The 15,116-nt window shown below is 44.5% G+C and overlaps 1 protein-coding gene across 22 annotated transcripts in view; it reads left to right on the top strand.

Moving 5' to 3' along the window:
• The window catches only part of DCTN1 (dynactin subunit 1), a 143,139-nt gene that overhangs the window by 29,002 nt on the left and 99,021 nt on the right, over positions 1–15,116 (top strand). For all 22 annotated transcript variants that reach the window (XM_038399000.2, XM_038398997.2, XM_043512902.1 and 19 more), the window contains exon 2: positions 12,913–13,161. In XM_038399000.2, coding sequence (XP_038254928.1) covers positions 12,934–13,161 — 228 coding nt within the window. In that variant the 5' untranslated portion in view covers positions 12,913–12,933. The remainder of the gene's footprint in view (positions 1–12,912; positions 13,162–15,116) is intronic.

The raw sequence follows: 15,116 nt of genomic DNA, 5'->3' as shown, positions 1-15,116 counted from the left end.
GCCCTCTCCCCTAGGCAGGAAAGGAGACACACAGTATTGGAAAAGAAGTGTCTGTGGGGCTGGTGCCCCCATCTCTGGATGTGGGGGGTTAAACCAGAGGGGCAGCATGCCAGATGGAAAATTACACTGAGCCCCTATGGCTCGCACCAGCAGATGGCAGAGCTCAGCTGCCTCCTCCCTCTCTGCCTCCCATTGGGCCATGGGTAGAGAGCACCGGCCACCTCACGCCAGAGCTGAGTAAGGGCCAGCTCCCCCCGCCGGCTGCCATCTCTGTAACAGGGCTCCCTGCGGATAGCCCAGGTACCCCATGGAAAAACACACCCAGCTGGCGCACCTAGCACTTATGCAGTACAGAGGGGCAGAGCTCCTGGGAAGACCATTCTTGAACCACACCTTCCTTGAGAGACCCAGAAAGGGGCCCATGTTGGGGAGGGAAAAGAATAAGCCCAGCCTCTTTGAGAACAGGGTGATCACTGAGAGCTCAGCGACCTGAGCCCAGATTATCCCCTCACTTTTCCACTGTGGGTTCATAGGGACAGACTCCCAAGGGGGAAATAAAATCAGTGCTTGTTTCTCCTTCTAACTCCATGGAGTGCAGTATGGCGGGTCAGTGCAGAAAAAACAGGCAATAGACGTGCTGATTAGTGTGTGTGTGTGTCGCACGCGCACGTGTCCATGCGTAGAGGGAATTCTTCCACCTTAGGAGAGAGGAGCCGGCAGTCCAAATCAGAGTTAGGGGATTATATAATAGATAAACTATATTCTATTAAAAATAACAAAAGAGCAGCCGAACACTTTCCATTTAGAATTCTGGGTACTGTGAAGCTATGCTGAGAGAGTCTGCAGTCGCCTTGGACAAGCGATAGCTGTGCATCCCTTCTGGAGTTCCCTTAGAAGTTGTAATAGACTGGGGGGGTTTTCCTGCCATACCTAGAAGACTGGAGAGTATTGGGCTGCCGTCACCAGCTGCTGCTGTGGGTTGCCACACCCTAATGTCTGGGCAGCTGTTCCCAGCAGCTGTTTCAGGTTGCTGTGCGTCACCAGCCCTTCCTTTCCCCCCAGCACCTGGCTATGGGGTGAAGAAAGGGGCAGCAGCCTAGTTATAGAAGAACAAGCCCTTGGCCCACCCTTTACCTCTTTCTAGCCCCTGGCCTCCATTTCATAAAGGCAGATGCTTTCTCGGTGTGCATCTGTCCAAATCCAACCTGGAGTCACTGCCCCAGGTAAGTGTGGCTATCTTCCCTGGCAGCAAGGACTCTGTTTCCAACGGGGGCAGTTTTTTAGTTGCAAGTGGCCTCCTCACAGGCCACCAAGTCCAGGCAGGTGTCGCCTAAGCCCCCTCCTTTGGGCATAGATGTGATTCTGGTCCTGGAAATCAGACACTTGGGCACATCAGTTCCTAGCTTTCTTACTGTTGCAGTGGGGAGTTCTATGGTAAGATGAGGCTATTCAGAGTCATCAGAAAAGTAAATTTGCAATCCTAGCTCCTGCCCGGTGCAATAAAAAGGAATACAGATCGTATGGCAAGTGGAAGCCGTCCCTGAACTACAACAGGAGAAAATACCTCTTTGAATGGTAGCTCAAAAAGTGCAGGTTGCTGTGGCAAGGTCAGCAGCTGCCCTCAGTTACTTCAGAGTTCTGACTCCGAACCAGCCCTGTCTGGAAGTAGACACAGATTGGTGCCAGGCTCTCTTATTTGGGGAGTAAATTGCTCCCTGCAGCTTTGGTTAAAGTGAGGTCCCTGGAGAGTAGCCAGAGGCAGTAATCTGTAGTACTGTGCAAGAATCGCAGGAACAGCTTTGTCCCATTCCCGTTCTTAAGAAACCCCTGGAAATTCCAGGGAATGAATGAAATCGTGCATTACCTATTTCTGATCAGCTGAGTTTTGAAGTTGGGAGCTTTCTCAGATGAGACCAGTATTCAGGCAGCAATTCAGATATTTTGGAAGGGCGGGGGGAGAGAAGGCAAATTCTAATCCAGGACCCACTTCTGGTCCCCACTTGTCCCCACCTCTCTTGTACTTTGGGTCTCCCTCAGCAAGGGAGTCTCCCTCTTCCCAGTACCTTGGGCTGGTACCGCCAAGAGGCAAGTTGTCAGGGGACTCCTCTGTGCTCCGCTGTACAGGAACAGATGGCCTGGGCGTCAGGTTACAACACCGTTGGCCCAGCCACCCCTCTATCTGGAGCTCAAGTTGCTTTGCAACCCCATGCACCAGGTCACAACATCGTTCACTGAAACTTGGCCTTGCTGCCCAGCTGTGGAGGGGGTGAGGTGGCCTGGTCAAATGGAGTGGTGTTGTAACCATGCAGCTGGAGCGATGTTCTGGATCGATGCTCTGGACCGCTCTGGCAGCAGCCGTACTGATTTAGTACAGGAACATTGCTTAAAAGTGGTTGGGCTTGGCCCCCCGGGCTCCGCAGCCTATGGAAGTATGAGCAAGTGCAAAAGCCTTCGTGTCTGTGTCATCTTCTCCCCTCTTCCCAGCTGGTGCCACTGCTATTGTACTTGTAATTCAGACAAGTAGTCCTCACTCCTGTCGTAGCATTTGCTCCCAAGATAAATCCCTAATCATCAAAGTATGCTCCTTAAGAGCACTGACGTTCATAGCGCAGAGAAGTTAAGTCTTTTACACTGAGATCTGCTAGGTGGCCACAATGCCATCAATGCCTAAATTCACCCCGACTTTACATATTGGCCATCCAGTCTTTAGCCAGCGTCATTTTTTTTGGCAGAAGTATTCTCCACACCTCAGTGCCCAGGAGAAGATGGAGGACATGTAATGTACCTCATTTTGGATGTCCGTATTTAAAGGATGATAGTGGGGGCACGCTGCTGTGAAAATCCCATTGTAGCAGATCTGTGAACCTTAGCGCAATGGAGAACAGGAAAATGTATCTGTGCTTACCTGAAAATGTCCTTTCTCTGAGCAATGAAGTCCAAAGGTATGACGCAGCCTGGAGATGAGAATATCATTCAGAACTTAGATGGACTCTAAGGTGCCACAAGAACTTAGATGGAAATTAACATTGAAAGATTTGGGTTTTGTTGTTAGGGGTTATTTCCCATGCCCTGCAGTAGGGGAAATTGTACGTTTTCCACTTTGTACTTAGCACAGTTTGTAATTTGCACTTTCTTAATTGAATTATCCTGGCTGTGGAAGTTGTTTCAATTGGTGGAAACTTCATGGGGTGGGTCATTCCCCTGTTGCCAGTACTGATGGGTCTGATTTTGCCCCGAAGCTGCCAGTTGGTTGACATAGGCATTGTGGTGAATCTGTGAGCCTTTGGTGAGCAGATCCAGTTTTCTTGTTAGATTAGCCAAGCCATCTTCCTAACCTTCGCATAATGAGAACTGACCGTTTATTCTATCTTTTTGCTTCATATCTTTTATCCTGCTTCTAATCTGTGATGGGACTTTACCTGTCACCTTGTGTTTACCAGCTTTTTTGACAGCTTCTTGTGAGCCTTCTGAAAACCCAGGTTGTCCACCCTGTTTCTTGTATCTACTGTTTGAAAGAGTTGACAAAGAGTGTTGAGGGGCACAGTTTTCCCATATAAAAGCCAGACTGGCTTGTCTCTTTGTTCTTGCCTGGGAACTTTATTGTCCCCAATGATTTTTCTCCTCCAGTTTTACAGATAATATTCACTAGTCTGTAACTTCTGGGACCACACTTAGCTTCTCTCGTCTAACTGTTCTGAGTGAAAAATTATATTTCCATGGGACTGACCACATACCTGTTTGCAGTAGCCTCCAGTGTCGCTGGTAACTTGAGAGAGGAGCTAAATGAGCCTCTGAATCAGTTTTTCAGGTATTTGCAATAGGGAAGCTCCAGTAGGAGGGATTCAGTGCCAGGCTTGTGAACTTTGCATTGCAGAAACCCTTGTTACAAACATTCCAGTTGAGCAGGTTTTGGGTTTGTTTACAGGTATCTATTAGCATTTCAGAAGCTCCAGTGAGGGGGTAGTTTGACTAGGCAGTTGGCTGCTTCAGTGTTGGAATTAGCTTGGGGGATGGAGCTTTGGACCTCAGGAGGTCATCTAGTCCAACCCCCTGCTCAAAACGGGACCAATCCGCAACTAAATCATCCCAGCCAGGGTTTTGTCAAGCCTGACCTTAAAAACGTCAAAGGAAGGAGATTCCACCACCTCCCTAGGTAACGCATTCCAGTGCTTCACCACCCTCCTAGTGAAAAAGCTTTTCCTAATATCCAACCTAAACCTCCCCCACTGCAACTTGAGACCATTGCTTCTTGTTCTGTCATCTGCCACCACTGAGAACAGTCTAGATCCATCCTCTTTGGAACCCCCTTTCAGGTAGTTGAAAGCAGCTATCAAATCTCCCCTCATTCTTCTCTTCCGTAGACTAAACAATCCCAGTTCCCTCAGCCTCTCCTCATAAGTCATGTGTTCCAGCCCCCTAATCATTTTGTTGCCCTCCGCTGGACGTTTTCCAATTTTTCCACATCCTCCTTGTAGCGTGGAGCCCAAAACTGGACACAGTACTCCAGATGATGCCTCACCAATGTCGAGTAGAGGGGAATGATCACGTCCCTCGCTCTGCTGACAATGCCCCTACTTATACATCCCAAAATGCCATTGGCTTTCTTGGCAACAAGGGCACACTGCTGACTCATATCCAGCTTCTCATCCACTGTAACCCCTTAGGTCCTTTTCTGCAGAACTGCTGCCTAGCCACTCGGTCCCTAGTCTGTCGGTGCATGGGATTCTTCCATCCTAAGTGCAGGACTCTGCACTTGTCCTTGTTGAACCTCATCAGATTTCTTTTGGCCCAATCCTCTAATTTGTCTAGGTGTCTCTGTATCCTATCCCTACCCTCCAGTGTATCTACCTCTCCTCCGAGTTTAGTGTCATCTGCAAACTTGCTGAGGGTGCAGTCCACGCCATCCTCCAGATCATTAATTAAGATGTTGAACAAGACCGGCCCCAGGACTGACCCTTGGGGCACTCCACTTGATACCGGCTGCCAACTAGACATGGAGCCATTGATCGCTACCCGTTGAGCCCAACAATCTAGCCTTTCTGTCCACCTTATCGTCCATTCATCCAGCCCATACTTCTTTAACTTGCTGGCAAGAATACTGTGGGAGACCGTGTCAAAAACTTTGCTAAAGTCAAGGAATAACAAGTCCACTGCTTTCCCCTCATCCACAAAGCCAGTTATCTTGTCATAGAAGGCAATTGGAAGGTACTTTCTTACTAGGTTCACAATGAAATCGTGCTGTGTGAACCAATTTAAAAAAAAATAAAGGCAGATCTGGTACCTCATAAACTGTGAAACCCTTTTATTTAGTGTCTCTTTTTCCCAGGTTTAATTTTATTTTTTTCTCCTCCCTCCTTTGGTACTGATGACACTTGCATGAATGATGTGTCTTGGTTTATTAATCACTTGAGGTGCCACATACCCCATGACACCAATTGACTGCTGTGTTAATTACAGCAACCAACTATTGATTTCCAGTGAGAAATAAACTAAGAAACTGATGCCGTATTTTCATGTAAGTTAGTTTCATGCAAGTGCATTAATACAGATTGAGAAATGAAGCCAATTAAGGCAAAACTCTTCTTAGATGCCATTTCATTAATTAAAAACTTAATAGCAAATACCATTCAGTGCATATGTGAGGGAGAGTACATCCTAAATCTACTTTCAGAACTGAGGCCAATGGATGCAGCTGTTGCTTAAATAACTAAATCAAATGTTTTAGTTAAGTCTAGTATTTGGAACTGATCAAAAATAGAATTCTTGCTAAATTGTACAGTATCTGGAAACACAGATAAAACAGTCCATTTAATACCTATAGCTAATGTATTTAGGGGCCCCAACTAGGTTCAATACCCCATTATACTAGGGACTGTACACACGTAGAATAAGTCAGTCACTATCTTGAAGTGTAAATAGACAAGACCAACAAAGGAATGGAGGAAAGGAATGTAACATTTCTGCAGAGTGAACAATATGGTGGCCTGCAAATGTCACGGTAATTCCATGATTTTAATTTCACTTTAATATTTTGGTTGGGGTTTTGTTGGGAGTGGATTTGATAAAGGAAGGTACATAGCAGGGAAGAAGGTAAGGGAGACGGGGAGGGTGAAGCTAGGAATTAATTTTGCCCTTTTTAATTCGTCAATTACTGAAGTGCTATAATCTTTTTTTAATTAATTCTTAGCAGTGATGTAGTGCTTACAAATCTTAATTTAGCTTTATAGTCTCACCATGAAGTATGCAAGTATTACCCCCACTTTACTGGAGGGGTAGCTGAGATGTAAAAGGCCAAATCAACCCTCACTTACACCAGACCAACCCCACTGATCTCGGAGACAGCAAAATGTCACCCAAAAAGCTCAACTGATTTGCAAAAGACCAAGAAAAAGTCAGCAATCAGATTTCAAGAATAGTAATTTTACAGTGGAATAGAAAAGTTACAGACCTCATATGAGGATTGAGGGGTTTTACTGATTTTGGAAAATTCCCAGCGGATGATCAGCAAAGCCACTAGGACTTCAGGGTTTCTGAGTTTAAGTTTGAAAGGTTTGATATGAGTCTAATACCTCAGCAGTGAATTATCTGCCCAAGAAGTCAGAAATGGAAAAGTTTCAGAGCAGCAGCCGTGTTAGTCTGTATCTGCAAAAAGAAAAGGAGGACTTTGTGGCACCTTAGAGACTAACAAATTTATTTGAGCATAAGCTTTCGTGAGCTACAGCTCACTTCATCGGACGCATGTAGTGGAAAATACAGTGTGGAGATTTTATATACACAGAGAACATGAAACAATGGGTGTTACCATACAGAGTGTAACAAGAGTGATCAGGTAAGGTGAGCTATTACCAGCGGGGGAGGGGGAACCTTTTGTAGTGATAATCAAGGTGGGCCATTTCCAGCAGTTGACAAGAACGTGTGAGGAACTGGGGGGGGGGGGGGAGGGGAATAAACATGGGGAAATAGTTTTACTTTGTGTAATGACACATCCACTCCCAGTCTTTATTCAAGCCTAAGTTAATTGTATCCAGTTTGCAAATTAATTCCAATTCAGCAGTCTCTGGTTCGAGTCTGTTTTTGAAGTTTTTTTGGTTGAAGAATTGCCATTTTTAGCTCTGTAATCAAAATGGAAAAGAAACTATTAGCTCAACCAGTTCACCTCTCCATCAGATGAGATGGCCTGGATGATTTAATAGGTTTACCACTGTGCTAGAGAATGTACTGCATCTGCATACTACAGTACATCTAGTAACCTTGTAGAAAAGATGGTGTTCATGGAAGTGGCTTCCAAAACTAGAGAGAGAGAATGTATACATAAATCCCTTTCTCTCCACTACATCTAGAGTCTGTCTCCCTCACAGATGATTTTACAGAGACATTTGTTTTGTGGTTCCCAGGAAACTGTTTTCAGTAAGGTTATACCACTTTAAAAGTAACCTTCAGATACTTTACACGTATGACTAGATACGTAGCAAAGAAATGTAAAGTCTTCCTTTCTTCAGCAGTGAAGATTGTGGAAGTTGGTGAGAAAGACTGTCTTGTCAGTTAGCTTTCTATACACTAAACTGGATTCAATTAATTTTAACATATTTTGGTCTGGTAATGTATATAAAAAAGGGCCACAGTTTTTCCTTTTATAACATTTCAGAAAATAACTCTTCTCCAGTGGAATCTGTGGAATTCATTTCTTGCTACTGCATTATCTGGTTGGTTAGCTGCAATCTCAGGAGGAGCTTATTCAGCTTGGGAAAAGGCCCTTTCTTTCTCTTGGTTAAGTGCCCTCTCTTCTACTGAAAAGGAAGGAAGTGAATGTGGCAGGAATCAATGTCTAAATAGGTTTGAAGTGAGAGGCTATGAAATTTCCAATCCGATGGATAAGGGGCTTTGCCTGCTTAGAGTGTAGCATGGAGCTTGCTGCTAATTCTTAAAGCAGCATGTTGGACACATGTTTTCTCTCCACGCACCCCCCTTTTTATAAGAACGGCCAGACTGGGTCAGACCAAAGGTCCATCTAGCCCAGTATCCCGTCTGCCGACAGTGGCCAGTGCCAGGTGCCCCAGAGGGAATGAACAGAACAGGGAATCATCAAGTGATCCATCCCCCATCGCCCATTCGCAGCTTCTGGCAAACAGCATCTAAGGACACCATCCCTGTCCTTCTTGGCTAATAGCCATTGATGAACCTATCCTCCATGAACTTATCTAGTTCTTTTTTTAACTCTGTTATAGTCTTGGCCTTCACAACATCATCTGGCAAGGAGTTCCACAGGTTGTGCGTTGTGTGAAGAAATACTTCCTTTTATTTGCTTTAAACCTGCTGCCTATTAATTTCATTTGGTGACCCCTAGTTCTTGTGTTATGAGAAGGAGTAAATAACATGTCCTTATTTACTTTCTCCTCCCCAGTCATGATTTTCTAGACCTCTATCATGGTCCCCTCTTCCCAGTCCTATTAATCTCTCCTCCTACGGAAGCCATTCCAGACCCCGAATCATTTTTGTTGCCTTTTTTCTGAACCTTTTCCAATTCCAATTCCTCTCTTTTGAGATGGTGCCACCACATCTGCAGGCAGTATTCAAGATGTGTGCGTACCATGGATTTATACAGAGGTAATATGATGTTTTCTGTCTTCTTATCTCTCCCTTTCCTAATGATTCCCAACATTCTGTTTGCTTTTCTGACTGCTGCTGCACATTGAGTGGATGTTTTCAGAGAACTCTCCACCATGACTCCAAGATCTCTCTCTTGAGTGGTAACAGCAAATTTATACCCCATCATTTTATAGGTATAGTTGGGATTGTTTTCCGGTGTGCATTACTTTGCATTTATCAACATTGAATTTCATCTGCCATTTTGTTGCCCAGTTTATGATGTGGAAAGCAGGGCTAGAAGGCTTTTGTGTGATTTTTTTTATTTTTTATTTTTTAAGAGACTCTTCTTTTTATCCCATTAAAGGCTCAGGCCTCTTCTAACGTGGAAGAATCTATGGTGGCCAGAGACATGGATTGTGACTGGGATTGGCTGTTTAATCAGACAGCTTAAAACTCTTGTTTTTGTTAATACCTGCTGTACTCCAATACCTAATGAATGCTTGGGAGCAAGGGTATCTGTTCAAGATTAAACACTCTCACCCTTTTCAATTAAGGTGTGGGAACTCACAGTAAATATCTGAGATACTCACAGATTCCTCCAGCAAACCCAGACTTGACATTCATAGTCTGGCTAATGTAAAAGGAAGTAAAAACACTTGATTTAACATCAACCATTCAGGTCCTCTTTACACATAATAAAATAGTTTTAGGGAAACAGAATTTAAAAACATTTGCAGGTCACCTTTTAAACTACCTCGAGTACCATAACTTCCTGCTATCTTGCCTCCGTGACTCTCACCTTGTCCCACTTCAATGCAACCAGAACACTGCAGGCATAATGTACCTTGCCCTCATTCCAGCCACATCTGACCTTTTTTTCATATTCCTTCACTGGCTTTCATCTGCCTGATTCTTTGGTGGTGTACAACTTGGCTGTTCCCTTCACTCTTGCTAAGTTGGATAATTGTCTTGCTCATGTTCTCCTCATGCACTTGTTTCCACACCTTCCCTCTATCCTTGTGTTTGGAATGCCCCTCCTGAGAGCATGCTTTTATCCAGGAGGCCCACAAGTCCAAGCCCTCCCTTCAGAGGCACGCCTACTAATGAAACCATGAAGCAGAAATCTCTTCAACCCTTTTCCCAACATATCAGTGGAGCTGATGTGACAAGTGCTGTAGAATTCCATTCATTCATCTTGATTTCAGCTTCTGTTCTCTGCCCTTTCCAGCAGGGATTGTCCTCCTGCCTGTATTTCTAACAGAAATGGTGTGTAACAGGATGGACGCAATCTATGTCCATGCTCCTATTGAGGGTTGGGGCACCCTTTGTTTATGGATCTCCGTGTACCAGGGAGGGGAGTTTCAGCTGAGGTCACTGAAAGATCATTTGTAAAATGAAAGCTCAACTTGTAAGAGAATTTGTCTCCCATGAGATGGTCACATGAGCTGTGAGGTCTCCAATCTGGAGAAATTAAGGTAATTTCAGGTCATCAATTCTATTTATTTAACAAATTTTAGCCAAGAAAACTCTTGAAGGCTCTGGCACTGACAGGCTGGCCCAGGGGTGGGCAAACTTTTTGGCCTGAGGACCACATCGGGGAATAGACGTTGTATGTCTGGCCATGAATGCTCACAAAATTGGGGTTGGGGTGGGCGGGGCAAGACCTCTGGTTGGGGGTGCGGGCTCTTGGGTGGGCCTGGAATGAGAGGTTTGGGGTGCAGGAGAGTGCTCCGTGCTGGGAGCAAGGGGTTTGGAGAGCGGGAGGGGAATCGGGGCTGGAGCAGGGGGTTGGGGCGTGGTGAGAGGCTCAGGGGTGCAGGCTCCAAGTGCCACTTACTTCAAGCGGCTCCCGGAAGCAGTGGCATGTCCCTTTTCCAGCTCCTATGCGTGGAGCGGGGCCATGTGGTTGCTTCCAGGAGCCACCTGGTGCCCCGACTGGAGCGCCAGAGCGGGGCCGAGACGCGTGGTGCAGCCCCCAACCCGGCGCCCCAGCTGGAGCCCCAGAGCGGGGCCAACCCTCACGGTGCGGCCCCCAACCTGGCACCCTAGCTGGAGCACCGGAGCGGGGCAAGCCCCAGTCCCACTCGCGGGCTGGCTTAAAATGGCTCACAGGCCGTAGTTTGCCCACTCCTGGCCTGGGCCATTGGCAAGATGAATGACTATGAATTGGGTTTAGGAATCTGTCTTTTTCATCAGATCAGGGCCATGGTATAATGTTTACAAATCTACTACGGTGGTTAATGCTGTCTGTGCAGAGCCGTATAGTAGCTTCATGATCTGGAAGAAAACTCCGGTTGCTAGGCCACGCTGGACCCTAACGTGGGGTTTGCTGTTTCTGTAACAGAATGTCACATCACTAGAATAATGAAATGAAGTATAAATATTGTGTGGTTTGCATAAAGAGCCCCCAAAACTCAGACTAGCCGTTGGTTGAGCTGCAAGTATATTTCTTTACACTAAAAGATGGATGCTACTTCCTGTGGACTTGTCTGGTTAAAAAATATTTTTGCTTCTTCAATCAGAATAATAGAATAATATCTTGCAGGTTACCAGAGCTACTGGAATACGGCTGAGGCATTTTCTGTTATGATCTGTTCCCTTTCTTCCTACATCAGTTTCTTGTTTACGAACATTTTTCTTCACAACCCCTGTATGCTAAGGATTACTTGAAGTGGTTTGTAAGCATTTATATTATGGAGCCTTTCTGATAGCAGTTAACTGTATAAAGCTTTAGACTCCTTCTTGTTTTGGACACAGTACGAGTTCCCGAAGAGGCCAGTGAAATGTGACAGCAACATTGTCTAGGCCGGTAGTATTAATAGAGATGGAACTCTGCTTTTCAGTCAGTGACTTCTCGCACAACAGTAGAATGGCGGGGGCCCACAGCCCCTGGAAAAGTAAATTGAAAATGGAGGCACGTGCTTCACAGTTAGTTAACGTGTGTGTTTCTAGTAAGATTCTGAGTGTGTAAAACACTTCATTGATGAAGTGAGCTGTAGCTCACGAAAGCTTATGCTCTAATAAATTTGTTAGTCTCTAAGGTGCCACAAGTACTGCTTTTCTTTTTGCGAATACAGACTAACACGGCTGCTACTCTGAAACTTCATTGATGGAATTGCTTACACCGATGGCCTTATTCTCTGCACCAGAAGTGAAACTTGGAATGCATTTAGTTGTACCTAGGTAGATAGATATAGGTTTGAGATGATGACAACTTAAAAATGCAGTAGTGCACATTAGACTTTAACAGGCATGGATGGGTAATTAGGAGGATACTGAATATCTTGAAAACATAATGAGAGTTTAATGTCACTATTTTCTGATTAATTGTTTAGTGCCTGATTTGGAGCTCTAGTAAAGCTGTGAATGGGTGATCCTGGCCCAGAGGTTGTCTCCTAAATCCGTGCAGATAGGTTGCTAGTTCTCAAATATCAGACATGGACCAGCCATGTCTCTTTGAAGAGAGGCAGGAAAACATGATGCTGTGGAAGAGGAGGGTTCACAAACCCAACAGCCCTGGTTACAGGGGCCTCTAATGCTAGAGGCTAAGGATGCTTCAGGGAAATAAAGTTGTCTCTTCTGAGACAAAAAGAAAAGGAGTACTTGTGGCACCTTAGAGACTAACAAATTTATTAGAGCATAAGCTTTCGTGAGCTACAGATGAATCCGATGAAGTGAGCTGTAGCTCACGAAAGCTTATGCTCTAATAAATTTGTTAGTCTTTAAGGTGCCACAAGTACTACTTTTCTTTTTGCAAATACAGACTAACACGGCTGCTACTCTGAAACCTCTCTTCTGAGACAGGGATCCTGTGCTTCCCGCACTGGAAGATGATCTGTGACCATTTGTCACAGTGTCAGATGTATATGGTGACTTGCGAAGGGCTGCTGCTTCATATTGGTCTTTCCCAAAACCTCTGAATGGATCTTCCAAAAATATACATTGTATATGTGTTTGGGGTGTGTATTTAAAAACTAATAGGAGCAGTAATTAATATTTCAGAGGCTTTGCTGGTGTGCGTGATTTTAATGCTTGTGACAGCCCCAAGGTGTAAGGACATATATTATGTTTGCTTCTGAAAATAACAAATTGTAGAAATGACTCTTATGACGACTGGCCTACTTCATTCAAAACCGTTTCCACTGTCTCATCTGATTTCAGGCAAAATTCTAAAATGGAAGACGCACACTGTCCTCACGTAGGTCACATCAAACAGAGTGGTGGTTTTCAGCTGAATTGAGAATGAGATTTCAGTCTCCTAAATAGTGAGAGAAATACAGTTGATAGTAACTTGCTGACATTTTTATTTTCCTGCTGTTCCTCTAGGCGTCAAGTACTGGAACCAAGATGAGTGTGGAAGCTAGTGGCAAGCCCTTGAAAGTGGGCTCCAGAGTGGAAGTCATCGGAAAGGGACACCGTGGTACAGTGGCATATGTTGGTGCCACATTGTTCGCCACAGGAAAGTGGGTTGGAGTCATCTTGGATGAAGCAAAGGGCAAGAACGATGGAACTGTGCAGGGCAGGAAGTATTTCACCTGTGAAGAGAATCATGGCATCTTTGTGCGACAGTCACAGGTATGTTTCAGAGTAGCAGCCGTGTTAGTCTGTATTCGCAAAAAGAAAAGGAGGACTTGTGGCACCTTAGAGACTAACAAATTTATTAGAGCATAAGCTTTCGTGAGCTACAGCTCACTTCATCGGAGCTGTAGCTCACGAAAGCTTATGCTCAAATAAATTTGTTAGTCTTTAAGGTGCCACAAGTACTCCTTTTCTTTTAGTCACAGGTATGTTTTTCCTCAGGGCAGCGTGGTCTGGTCTGTGCTTGCCAGGCTGCTGCTACTGACTTGCCAACCTAATGTGGGGAGGCTTTAAACTAGATTCAAAGGGGATGGGTGACAAAAGCCCACAGGTAAGTATAGATAAAGGTGACCTTAACAGAGAGCTAGATGTTGCGGGGGACATGGAAAATTGCAGTAGGGTCAAAGGAGAAATAAGAGGGAATCAGTGGGAGAATTTGCTCAACATCTTAGTTGTCTGTACACAAATTCAAGAAGTATGGGGAGTAAACAGGAAGAACTAGAAGTATTAGTACACAAACTAACTTATGACTTAACCCACCCAGTTTGTGATGGCAGTTAAGTCTTATGAGTAAAATATTGGTATAGAGGGGTACAACTTGTTCAGGAAGGACAGGCAGGGTAAAAAAGGAGTAAGTGTTCTGTTATACACCAAGAATATATGGATGTGTTCTGAGATCCAGAAGGACATGGCAGGCCAACCAGTTGAGAGTCTTTGGGTAAAGAATAGCGGTGATGTCATGGTAGGGGTCTACTGTTGACCACCAAGTCAGGAAAAGAAGGTGGATGAGGCATTTCTAGAACAAATAACAGAAATATCCAAAAGGTAAGACCTGATAGGAATGAGGGATTTTAACTACCCAGACATCTATTGGAAAAGTAATATGGCAAAACGCAACATATCCAATAAGTTCTTGAAATGTATCAGGGACAACTTTTTGTTCTAGAAAGTGGAGGATGTAACCAGGAGGACAGCTATTTTAGACTTGATTCTTACCCACAGGGAGGAATTGATAGCGAATTTCTGGGTGGAAGTGACCATAAAAGGATAGATTTTGTGATTCATAGGAAAGGAAGGAATGAAAGCAGCAGAATAAGGACGCTGGACATCAAAAAAGCAAATTTTAACAAACTCGGAGAACTGGTAGCTAAGGTCCCATGGAGAAAAAAGTCTAAGGGGGGAAAAAGGAGTTCAGGAGGCCTGGCAGTTTCTCAAGAAGACATTATTAAAGACACAACTGCAATCGATTCTGATGTGAAGGAAAGACAGGAAGAATAGTAAGAGGCCAATGTGGCTCCATCAGGAGCTCTTTAATGTCCTGAAAATAAAAAAATACTACTACTAAAAGTGGAAACGTGGCTCCGATTGTTGATAGCAAGAATTGCACAAGCATGTGCAAAATGAGAGACACCTAGCCAGGGACAAAAAATGCAATCAGAGGATTTTTAAATACACTAGAAGTAAGACAGACAAAGGAAAGTGTAGGTCCTCTACTTAGCAGGGAAGATGAGCCAATAACTGATGACATCAAGAAAGCGGAGGGGTTTAATGCCCATTTTGTTTCAGTGTTCACTAAAAAGGTTAATGGTGACCAGATACTCAACACAAATAATATTAACAACCACAGAGAAGGAATGCAAACCAAAAAAGAAAAGAACAGGTTAAAGAATATTTAGATAAGTTAGATGTTTTCAAGTTGGGAGGGCCTGATGAAATTCGTCCTACGTACTAGCTGAAGCAATCTCAGAATCACTAGCAGTTATCTTTGAGAACTCCTGGAGGACAGGTGAGGCCCCAGAAAACTGGAGAAGGACAGACATAGTACCTGCCTTTTAAAAGGGGGGGGACAAGGAACCTGAGGAATTACAGACCAGTCACCCTAACTTTGATACCTGGAAAGATACTGAAACAAATTATTAAACAATCTATTTGTAAGCACCTAGAGGATAATA

The sequence above is a fragment of the Dermochelys coriacea genome, chromosome 4, assembly GCF_009764565.3.
Source record: "Dermochelys coriacea isolate rDerCor1 chromosome 4, rDerCor1.pri.v4, whole genome shotgun sequence".
NCBI lineage: Eukaryota > Metazoa > Chordata > Testudines > Dermochelyidae > Dermochelys > Dermochelys coriacea.
The sequence above is the reverse complement of the archived record's forward strand: the minus strand, read 5'-3'. Positions and strand labels throughout refer to the sequence as shown.